Below are 12,354 nucleotides of genomic sequence, written 5' to 3' on the forward strand. Positions count from 1 at the left end.
TTTTTGGAGCCAGAATTCAGAAAGGTAGTAATGTCATGTCCAAAACGTTTTTCTAATTTTTGAAAAACTAATTTATGTTATAAATCATAATATTTTTTCCACTGTTCTTTTTAATTTAAAAAGGTACACATGATTTTTTTTATCAAAGTTTACTTTTTAAATAAAATAAAAAATAAAATTTAAAAATTATTGTTATTTTTTTTGAATTTTTAATCTTTTTAAAGGTTTTTTCCTCAAAATTTGATGGTTTTAATATGCTTTTAGTGAATTTTGAATTTTCCAAGAAAAAAAAAGCTATTTTTGCTACCATAGGATTTCGTTAGAATTTTAAAAAATTGACCATGTAATTTTTGTTTACTACTAAAGGTGAGTTATAGTTTCTACTTTTTAACCTTCATAGTTTTGTTTGAAGAAAATTTCAAGTAAGTTTTAAGATTAAAGTATATCAAACTAGATTTTGAATGATATTTAGTTGATATAGTTTGATTATTTTGTTTTTTTATAACTTATGTCAAAGAACTTGGTTTTTATTAAATTTTGCAAGATAAAAAAGCCTTGTTAAGGATTAAATTACTCAGGACAGTAAATAAAATCTCTGTTATTTAAAAACCAATTTGATTTTTTTATAAATGCCCTGACCCTTTTATGGCCTTATTAATTGTACAAGAACTTGGTCATCACATGTTTACATAATATAAATATAAAAGTCTGAGCTAGTAAGTAATGTACTAGCACAGCAGCTGTTAATTTTTTATCAGTTTTTGTATTTTTTTATAATTAACTTTAGATATCTTAAATAGAATAAAAGTTGTTATAAATAAATTAAGATTATCATTTAGAAAGATGATAAACAATTAAGTAACTAACTTAGTATAAAACTTACAATTTTTAGAAATAAATACAAAATGTCATTTAGAAAGGTAGTCAATAGTTAATTGATCAACTTGAAATAAAACTTATATTTTTTTAAAATAAAAATAAAATGTCATTTAGAAAGGTAGTCAATAGTTAAGTAGTTAGTTTTAAATAAAAATAATATTTTTCAGAAATAAAAACAAAATGTCATTCAGAAAGGTTGTCAAAGGCCACCAGAAGCCTCACAGAGAAAGAGCACAGGTTGGTTAAATAAATGTTTGAAGTTAATTTATTTATTCTAGACAAAACTTTGTTAACAATTGAACTTATTTTTTGTTAAAGTAACCTTGTTGAATACATATTTGTTGTAAGTATAATTTTGAAAACTGAAGAAAAAATAAGAATTTTATATACATTTTTTTGTTAGTTTGTGTAGTATTTTAAATACTCATACTTATGAAGTATGATAATTCACTCTCAATATTCATGTATCACACTAAATTCTGTTTTAAATTATTCCAATTTTAATTTAACTATTTTAAGGTTGTTAGTTTTTTTTTATGTACTAAATAAAAAGTAACTAAAATAAGTAGTCAAGAAATTATTGCTTATACAATAAGCTTTTTCTTACAACAAAATTGATTATTAAACTTCTAATAAGCAAATATTTTTGGATTTTTATCTTCACATTGTTGATTGTTTTTGAATTATTAAAAATTTAAACTTTATCTCCTTTAAGGCCATAGGGGGGTTGAAAATTTTTTTTTTACAAAAATTAACTTTAGCTTTTATATGAAAGCTTTAAGTACAAACTACAAGCCAGTTTTTATAGAATTCAAAAGTATCTTTTAACTTTTGAGTAATTTTATTTTTTGTAAAAAGTTTCAGATACAAAAGTATTGACCACAATTTTTTTTGCATCAATTTTCTCTAAAAAAAAAAATCACTGAAAATCTATCTCATCCTTCATTTTTCAAGCAATCTTCAAATTTTTAGGAAATTTTCCTTATATTAAAAGTTATATATATATATATTAAACGTTACTTATGAATTTTAATGATTTAAAAAATAAGAATTTTATGACAAAATTTGAAACCAAAAACCTTTTTTTTTGTAAAAAAAAATTTACTAAAAGTTTTCTAAAATCCAAAGTAACATTTTTTTGATAATGTATAAAGATTAGACTAAGAAAGTTTGAAGAAGATTGCTTGAAAAATTTAGGAGGAGATAGATTTTAAATAAAATAATCTTTTTCACTGTTTTAATTTTCCCTTCCCATAAGGAACCTATTATGCATTCCGACTTTGACTGGACATATCTCAAAAAATAATTTGAATTTTTTAAAACAATAAAAAGCATCATGAAGCTTAGAAAAAACTCTATAATATAAAATCAACTTGTAAAAAACATGGCCTACCCCCTATGGCCAATAGTTTCGAATGTATAATTTTGATTTAATATAACAAATGTTTAAAATAAGTTTTTTATTTAATTTTAGTTTAACTAATAAAATTATTTAAGCATGGTGTTTTTAAATTGAATATTTGTTAGTTATACATTTTTTATTTTTCTTTGTCAACAATATTATAACTTTTTTTTAATTGTAATCTATAAACCTTCAAAGTTTAGCTGAAATTAAAATTATGATTCTATATATTCATGCAAAAAGTATATAACTTTAATTTTTACATACCTTGAGCTACTAATAAACTGTCATGAATCTTTTATTTTCACTTATATGCTTCTTTTTTACACTTGAAAAATAGTATTTCAATTAAAACTATTAAATAATATTTTAAAAGCATACTAACACTAAGGAAAACAACATTAGATTTGTCATTTTATATTTTTAAATATTTTCTTTTACAGCCAGCTGATAGGCAGCATCTTGGTTATCTTGAAAAGAAGAAAGACTACATCAGCCGTGCAAGGTAATTAGAATATTTTCTAAAAGTAATCAAAAAAAATAACTTATTGCTTGCAACCTTGCAAGTAATATTACAAAATATGTTTGCATTTAACCATTTGGATTTAATTATTTTGGTTAAAACACTTAAAAGAAATTTTTGAGGAATTTTTTTTTTTTTAATTTGTATAACATTTGAGGAAGCAATAGGTTTATGTTGTTATTAAAATTCAAACTAATTTTTATTAAATGCAGATAAAATAATTTTTAGTTAAACATAATATATGTTGTACATATAGAAACTGCTAGTTGAAAAAATTGTTCATAATATTCTGTACTATACATGTTTAGAAACTGCAATATTTTAGTTATTAAACAAATAAAAAAATCATAAGCTTTATATTATTAGCGTATGTACTTGCATGAAAATAGTTTGATTGTCAACTGTTAAACTTTACATGTAAAAAAAGTGCTTTTTTCAATAAAATTATAATCTACTGCATATTTATTAGTATATTTGGTAAGGCGGTCATTGTGGTAAAACTTTTTTTACAAAAATTAACATATGGTTTTAAGTAAAGCTTATAAACTATAAGTTAATTTTAAAGAACATAACTTAAAATTTATTATTGAGATTTATACCTTTTGTAAAAAGTTTCAATTTTTTATTGTCAATTTTTATAGTCACCAATATTGAATATGATTTTACTAAATTTTTTTTTCTGATTTAGCAACTAAAATTATCAGAAAGCATTATTTACAATTAATAAAACGAAAGTTGAAGCAAGTTTCAAAACAAACAAAAAATAAAAGTTTTATAACCATTAAAAAAATAAAGTTTTTGATATAAAAACTTTACTGTAATAGTATTTACACTTTATTTTAAGTTCTGTAAAGATTAGAGTAAGAGTCTTTGAAAGAACTTGCTAACCTAAAACTGGCCAGCCCATTATCTTTAACAAAAATAATTCTGCCTACAAAATAAAACAACGACCGGTGACCATGTAAAAATGGTCACCAACTTTCTGCAGCCAAATGAAAAATATGAATATTTTTAAGTTTGAAGTAAAAATCAAAAAAAATAAACTCATATGTAAAAAGCTGAAAAGAAATTTAGAGCCTACATCAACTTTTCTGGGGTGTTAAAAAGTATTTTATAATTAATAGATTTTTTTTTTCATCACATAAAATTAAAATGGTCTGCCGAGGACTAAATTTTCCCACCGACTTGAAACTTGCTGCCCATTTTCTACTATTTGGTCATAAAGTTTGAAAGCGTGTTATGTCTTTATGTTGATTTTAAATAATAATATTTTATTGTTAGAATATTTATTAGTATTTAAATTCTTATACTTTTTTAGACATTTCCAGGAAAAGCAGAAAACACTGAAAGCTATAAAAAAGAAAATCAAGTTCAAGAACCCAAATGAGTTCAACTTTGGAATGATTGGCAAAAAGCTTACAGTTAGTTGAAATTACTTTCTACTAAATTGAAATTTTATACTTTATATACTCAAATTTTTAAAAAATACTTTTTTAAGTTATAACAATTGTAATAAATTATCGGATATAAATTTTTAATTTAATTTGCATAAATATACTTCAAATCCTTATTTATGCAAAACCAAGATTTAGTTAAAAACTCTTAGATTAAGTTTTTGAAGAGTTTGAAGAAGTGTTTTATAATTTTTTTTTACTTTTTTGAAAACTAAGATGTTATTGATGTTATTTTTTATTTGTCTGCAAACTTTTCCAAAAATTTTGTTTGAAATATATTTTAAATGAAGTTTGTTGACTATTCGAAAGTATTTTTTCCAATTTTTAACAAAACCTGGAAGTTAGTTAAAATAAGGGCTGGCCAAAATTTTTTTCAAAAGGCCCCCAGTAAAGTTATCAGAAAAAGTATGGCCCACTTCAACAAGATCATTTAAAAGTTTAAGTTTCAAAATATGACCTCATGACCCCTAAATTTATGTCATGTTTTGGTAAACCTTGGTTTAAATAAACACTTCATAAAATTCTTGAAAACTGAATATTTTTTTTCTTTTGTGTAACTATGAAGAAAAAAAATTCCAAACTTAAACAATTTATTATTTATTTTCGTGATGATGTATTTTAAAGCTGTAAACTAAGTAATAAAAAGTTTTTAGTTTATTAATACAAAATATTTTGAAATATTTAAAAAACAATTTGAAAATATATTTTAAATAAGCTCTTTACATTCCAGTAAATTGAGCATTTTTTTTTAGTTAAGGCAAATAACAGTATACAAAATATCTTTAAAAATGTTATAAAATTTTATTTAGAATTTCATAAAAGTCAGAACTTTTTCTGGCTTATAAGCAACTCTACTACTCTTCAAATTTATTTGACTCGTTCTCTTTGCATAGGTGTGAATATTTTTATAACTTTTTTATTAAATGCTTTATAACATAATTTTTTTATATAGAACATGGTGATTTACAAAAATTTTCGATTTATTGAAGATAGCGTAATAAGGCTCAAAATTCTAAATAAATAAACAAGAAAAGATTGTTATTAAATCAAAGCATTATTTTTTTATATTTACTGTTGTATTAGAAATTTTTTACAGAAGTTCTTGAATCAAAGCACTTAACTAGTATAATGTATTTATTAAGTACAGTAAATAAATACTTAACAGGAAAGTGGAGTGCACATAGAGGACAATCCTGAAGATGTGAAGTTCACACCCGAGCAAAGAAAGTTGCAGGAATTCAACGACATCAACTTCATAAGGATGGTATGCACTCAGGAAAAGAGGGTTTGTTTGTTATGTGGTTGAAATAAAAAATAACAAAGAATTAATTTCTAATATATAGTTTTGAAGTTTTATGACCATCAATTGTAAGTACAAAAAAGGATTTGTTTTTTATTGAGTTCTAACTTAAAATTATATCAACTGCATCAGGATGATCGTAACTCAAAAAAAGAGGGTTTGTTTGTTTTATATTGTGGTTGAAAGATAATTGAAATTAGTTAGCTGTAAATAAATTTGATGTTTGAAATTATCAATTACAACAAAATGTCACTTTTTTTAAAGGTTATATTTTTTACATGAACGGTTGCCAGCTAAAAACTACCAGTTGTTTTATCACATTAAAACAATTTTAAGTTACTTTTATAAGAGATCAAAGTTAATGAGTTCTCAGGTTTCTTATGGGAAACAACAACTTTCAGGAAAACAAAAACTATTTCACCAAAAACCTATTCAATGTTACAGTTTTTGATCGATTGTTTTTAAACTTTTTCAATATAAATTGTGTACAACTTTTAAACTAATAAATATTTATTAACTTATCTTTTTTTATAAAAACCAAACAAATACATTTCTTTTAAATTTTTAAGATGCTTTCTTTTAATAAAATATATAATCACAGTAACTACCAAACATAAGTTAAGCATACATTTATATAAAGCAGAAAATAAAAAGACTTCAAGATGAAGTGGACAGACTGACTGCAGTGCCCAAACCTAAGTTGCACGTTATATTCGACTGTAGCGATGATGAAAATGAAAAGTTTATGCAAGAAGATACTACTACTGTGCTGACGGTTAGTATGTTATTTGCATGGTTGCCACTGATCAAGCTGAGAAAAATTTCCTGACTTTTCCTGACTTTTTCCTGACTGTTTACAAAAATTTTCCTGACTTTTCTTAATAAAACTCTTAAATTAAACTTATTCCAAAATACATAACCTAACACTCTAAACTATAAAAAGCTTTCAATCTAATTTTAATACAGGTTAAAAACAACAGTTTTTTGCTGAATTCCATCATCAAACTTCCAGTACACATCACTTAAACCATCTGTGTATGATTGATGTTTGTAATAAACAGCTTTATCAGCAAAATACTTGTATTATCACCTTATAAACACAGCTTGTCTGAAAAAAAACAAAATTTTTTAGCATAAATGTATCTAGATAAACAAACGACATATAAGGAACTTTACAATTAAAACCTTAAATCAATAAGGAACTTTCACAACTAAAACCTTAAAACAATAACGAACTTTTACAGTTAAAACATTTAAACAATTAAGAACTAAATCAAATACTGTTTTTTTTAAATGTATGTACCAAAATTTATTTTCTCTGTTTTTTATTAGCACTTCAACCTCTTCATCTAATGAAGATATAGTTTCCTTCTTCTGGTCTGCATTCCGCTTCAGTATAAACATTAACTTGTTACATAAAATACTAAACTAACTGCTTAGTTATAAAGAACTCAATTATTTACTTAAACAAAAAACACTTTGATTCTAAAAAAATGCTAGATAAACTTTTGTATATATATTACAGTTTCACTATGGAAGTGTCCTTGCTACAGATCATCAATACTAAAAAGCTTACAAAATCTGCTTGTTCAAGTAGGGTACTTGTTCAATATTTTAATAGAAAATTTTTGCAGTTTTAAAAAGGATATTTTACTAATTTATACCAGATGAAGGTATTGTAAATTAAATTAAATATTTTTGTAAATTTCTAGGAAATTTTTGAAAATTTTTCCTGACTTTAAAGAAATTTTAATTAATTTTTACCATTTGAAGGCTTTGGAAAACAAGGAATTTTGTAAATTTAAACTGACAAAACCTGACTTTTTTTTGAAGTTTTTGAAATTTCCTGACTTTTCCTGACTTTTTTTCAAAACCCCCCATTTTTTCCTGACTTTTCCTGACTTTTGTCATTTTTTAAAATTTTTCCTGACTTTTCCTGATTTCCTGACTTTTCCTGACCGAGTGGCAACCCTGTATTTGGTACTTTTTTACAGTAAAAAGGTGCTAAAAGTTTGTTTTTTAAGTTAATATAGCAAAGAATAAGCTGTTTGTAATTATTATGTTTTTTGTTAGTTACGATTATTTAAATACCAGTAAAAGCAGAACTGTGAAATTTTTTTTTTAGGTTAGTATCATAAGAGTTTATGTTGATTACAATTATTTACTTATTATTATAACTGTGCTGAATGTAACATCAAATCACTAAATTTTATTTTTCGTAGTTCTGGACCAATTTTGAATATATTAAGGCCATAGGGGGGGTAGAAGCCATTTTTTGACCAAAAATAACATATAGACTTGTATTATAGTAAATTTCATAATCTTTCAGATGCTTTTTTTAGATTTTAAAAATATTAAGTAACTTTTTTTTTTGACCGGTTATATAAAGGGTTGTCTTTATAAAGGGTAACTTTAAAGCCGTTTTTCTCAAGTTTTTAAAAACGGGCTTTAAAATCTATCTTCTCCTTCATTTTTAAGCAATCTTCTTCAAATTTTTAGGAAATGTTCCTTACATTATGAAAAAAAAACGTTATTTGTGAATTTTAAAAAATAAAAATTTTATGACAAAAAAAAAAAGTGATTTTTTATCAAAAAAAAATTTTTTTTTTCAAAAAAAAGGTATTTTTACTTAAAACTTTTTAAAGTCACAAATAACGTTTTTTTGTTATTGTATAAAGAATAGACTGTGAAAGTTTGAAGAAGATTGCTTTAAAAATGAAGGAGGAGATAAATTTTGAATGCATTAGTCTTTTTTCGCCGTTTTAGTTTTTCCTTCCCCATAAGGAACCTGTTATGCGGCCCGACTTTGGCCGGTCATATCTCAAAAACTAATTCGAATTTTTAAAAACGGTAAAAAGCAACTTGAAGCTTAGTAAAAACTCTATAAAATAAGATCAACTTGTAAAAAACATGGCTTACCCCCCCCCCCATGGCCTTAACAGTTGTTTACCAAAAATTAGCAGATTATAATGATAAATAATTAGTTTTGAAATCTTACACTGGATAAAGTTTAAAAATCTTAAAAACCTCGTTTTTTTTTTGCTGAATGCAGTATCAATTAAAAATTTATTTACAGTTGCTTTTAATATTGTGTTTATATCCTTTACAGCACACCAAACAAAAGGAGATCGAAAAGATGAAAGACGAACTGGCGAAGAGGAAGTACAAGTACAAGGATCTCAAGTACAGGCTCCAGGACCTTGAGACTCAGAATGCTCTTAGCAGGGTTAGAGATTGTTTAATTATAATTTAATGCATTTAATTAACAAATACTTTACAGTGCTTTTAAAGAACGCAACTTTTGAGGCTTTAGATAAAGAATATTTTTGAAGTATGAAAAAAAATCTGTGCAAGATTAAGATGATTTAAGAAACTCTCAATGGTACTTTTACTTGAAAAATGTTTAAATGACCTTTCGCCAAAAATTTAAGTAGTAGATGTAATTAAAAACTAGTAAATTTCTCCGTCTTCCAACAGACTTATGTATGCATTTATGTGCTTACAATAAATACAAAATTTTTAATTTTTGAATAATTTTAAATGAATTTGTTTTCTACTCTTGTGACGTCGTAATTGTTACAAAAAATCTCGACCGAAGAACCTTCAATATGTTTAATATATCGTTCAACATGAACTTTCATAGTATTAAAAATATAAATTTTTCGTGATATTTAGTGCTTATACGTGTTTTGCAAGGAGATCGAATAATTTTTCAGAAAGTAGGGCTTGGCTAAAAGAAAGTCTCTTAAATTGATCTAAAATCATGTTTTTTGAATACTTAGAAACTAATTTTTTTTTTCAAAGCGCCCTTACATATATACTATACATTTATCAGCACAATTATAATTAAAGTAATCATATATTTTATCATTCATGATGTCTAGTGCAGAGGTCTCCATAGTAATTAAAATATGTGCACACTAAATTAGTATAAAATAAAACCAAGCTCAAAACTCCCCAAAAGTGTACTACTTGTTTTTAAAATTCACCTGTAATATCTAGTGTAAGTTTCAAATGCACAAATCAAATATGCCTGGAACCTTTTTTACTTTGCTCTTCATCATAATTTCCAGTGCATCTAATGTAAGCTTCAAGTAGATTTCATGCACCCCTACGTAAGTTTCGTGCACCACAAAAAACAAAAGTGTGCACATAGGTGCATCTTGTGAAAACCACTGGTGTAAAATAAAACATTAAACACAATTAATTATTGAATAAAGAAAAACTTGTTACTTGGTTTGTAATAAAATATTTTCATTAAAACAATAATCATTTTTACTTTGTATATATTAGATATTTTAACTAATAGTTTTTTAGGATAATAATTGTGAACAAAGGTAGTATCTAAAAAAAAATTGATTACTTAAAAAAAAATATTTTTTTTAAAATGATTTACTTGTGTTTAAGTTTCTAAATAAAACTCATACCAAGAATTATTTATATTCAGGACAAAAACTCTAGTGGGCGCAAATTGGTGAAGAAAGCAACCGAAGATCACCCTGCCGTGTATGAGTGGTCATCTGTGAGGAATAAGTAATAAAATAGTTGTGTATTAGTTAATTTGGTATAGTTAAATATTTACTTATTTTGATGTGTCTTAATGGATATTGGCTCAAACATTATAGTAGAGAGTTGTTTAAAAAGTTTAAATTATTTTATTCTTTTTACAATATATGTAAAGATATATTTTCACTTTTAGACTTACATTCTTTTAGTTAATTTGGTTTATGTAAAATTACTTGAGTATGTTTTTCACGTTTTTTATCTACATGTATGTTAAAAAAAAATTAAATAGTAGTTTTCCTCAAAAAGTCTACAAAAAATACTTTCATAAAAGTTTTAAAGTATGATTTCTAAACCTAATTTTTCTGAACCTAATTATTTAGATGATAAAATATATACCTTGAAAGTTTTACAATTTTATAACTGAGTTTATTTTAAATACTATAAAGAACAACAGTGAACAGTTTTTCATGGTGTTTTGAGCAAGTGTAAAGTTTTTAATACTGAATAAACTTCTTTTAAGAAAGTTTTACTGATTTATTGTAATAACGATATTTTTATAATTGTACAGCTTTTAATTATAGTAGCTATCTTTCGTTCTCTTAGCATTCTATATTGTTGTTATAATGTATTATAAGTTTTTTTGTTTTGTTTTAACCTAACTTTATAATTAAAGTATTTTATGTTCTAGTTAAGTACAAATTGCCTTTTCTGAATTGTGAGTTGTTAAAAAAGATAATTTTTAAAACGGATAAACAGTTTTCTTAAAATTTTAGTTTAGTTAGCTGGTATAAATTACTAACAGACATTTTTATTTAAGAGCTGAAGCTCACTTATTTCAAATAAAAAACTTAGTCTTAAATGAATAAAAAAAAACAGAAAGTAAAAATATTTGTTGTTTAGGCATTTTGAAAAGCAAAACAATTTAAACTTAAATTGTTTATTCTTACTTTTTTGAATTTTTTTTAGATAAATAGTTTTGTTAAACTAAAATTAATAATATTTTAAGAAAAAAAATATTAATGCGAAGTTAAGTAGTTTTAATATTTTAATTTGTACAAAATATTTCCATGAAAAATATAATATTTAAATAAAATTAATTACGAAAAATTATGTGTTATAATCCATAAGTTGGTTATTTTGTATAATATTCAAATAGTGTTCTCTGGCAAATCATTTTTGGAACGAAAAATGTTCAAAAGCAGACTGTTTAGTTAAAACATGTTTGAAATCTGGAAACCAATGTAGAAAGCTAATATAATAGAAAGCTGATCATGGTATTGTTTATTGAATATTAAAGCCAACAGTTGCATGGCATTCATATTATTGATTTTTTTGCTATATCTTAGAGATTATTGAAAAAGATTCAGAAAAATTGCTTTGTTTCAAAAAAAATATATCTTAAAGATAAACATATTTAGACATATCTCTAAAAATGCTTTAAAGTTTTCAAATAAAAAAAGTGTTTGTAGGTAGTAGTTACACCTAAATACACTTTTTTTGTTTTATTCAAATATAAATTACTTTTTGAGTTGTGGCCCTCAAAATAAGTTGAATCGATTACTTGTGCACCCAAGGTCAATAAAAGATCTTTTATACAATTTATAATGTTTAAGGCCTATATTAGTCCATATTTTTTAGGTATCCAGATTAAGTGTGGTTTTAATTTATTTATCTTAAATGTGTTAAAGATGCAAAATAAAAAATTTCAAAACCCTTGAGTCAAGGGTTGCCACTCGGTCAGGAAAAGTCAGGAAAAATTTGAAAAAATTACAAAAGTCAGGAAAAGTCAGGAAAAAATGGGGGGTTTTGAAAAAAGTCAGGAAAAGTCAGAAAATTTGATAAAATAAAATAAAAAAAGTCAGATTTTGTCAGTTTAAATTTACAAAATTCCTTGTTTTCCAAAGCCTTTAAGTGGTAAAAGTTAATTAAAAGTCCTTTAAAGTCAGAAAAAAATTCCAAAATTTTCCTAGAAATTTACAAAAATTTTTAGTTTTATTTCCAATGCCTTCAGCTGGTATAAATTAGTAAAATATCCTTTATAATACTGCAAAAATTTTCTATTAACATATTGAACATATATTCTTTATTTTTTTTAAGGTTTCAACTGTAAAAATTTTTATTGTTTTAAGATTTTAGTTGTGAAAGTTCGTTATTAATTCAAGGTTTCAATTGTAAAAGTTCCTTATATGTCGTTTGTTTATCTAAATACATTTATGCTAGGATTTGCTAAAAAATTGTTTCTTTTTTTCAGACAAACAAGCTGTTTTATAAGGTAATAATACAAGAATTT

At 24.3% G+C, this 12,354-nt stretch overlaps 1 protein-coding gene across 2 annotated transcripts; it reads left to right on the forward strand.

Moving 5' to 3' along the window:
• The first annotated feature begins 1,000 nt into the window (after window positions 1-1,000).
• On the forward strand, window positions 1,001-10,537 carry LOC145845542 (putative U3 small nucleolar RNA-associated protein 11). Of its 2 annotated transcripts, none has more exons than XM_082952735.1 (7): window positions 1,001-1,116; window positions 2,725-2,786; window positions 4,123-4,225; window positions 5,424-5,543; window positions 6,199-6,333; window positions 8,668-8,784; window positions 10,006-10,537. In XM_082952735.1, the coding sequence occupies exons 1-7, from the start codon at window positions 1,060-1,062 to the stop codon at window positions 10,093-10,095; spliced, it is 684 nt and encodes a 227-aa protein (XP_082808861.1). In that variant the 5' UTR covers window positions 1,001-1,059; the 3' UTR covers window positions 10,096-10,537. The 2 variants fall into 2 exon arrangements, with proteins under 2 accessions (XP_082808861.1, XP_082808869.1); XM_082952743.1 differs by having other exon boundaries at window positions 6,202-6,333.
• Window positions 10,538-12,354: the final 1,817 nt, after the last annotated feature.

The sequence above is a fragment of the Thalia democratica genome, chromosome 1 (assembly GCF_965202585.1).
Source record: "Thalia democratica chromosome 1, ktThaDemo2.hap1.1, whole genome shotgun sequence".
In the NCBI taxonomy this organism is placed as follows: domain Eukaryota; kingdom Metazoa; phylum Chordata; class Thaliacea; order Salpida; family Salpidae; genus Thalia; species Thalia democratica.

Bases quoted from the DNA above. Each gene is read 5' to 3' on its own strand.
- LOC145845542 (XM_082952735.1), top strand. From the start codon at position 1,060: ATGTCATTCAGAAAGGTTGTCAAAGGCCACCAGAAGCCTCACAGAGAA. The intron at 5,544-6,198 runs GTTTGTTTGTTA...ATTTATATAAAG, and splicing joins TATGCACTCAGGAAAAGAGG to CAGAAAATAAAAAGACTTCA. The intron at 6,334-8,667 runs GTTAGTATGTTA...TATCCTTTACAG, and splicing joins ATACTACTACTGTGCTGACG to CACACCAAACAAAAGGAGAT.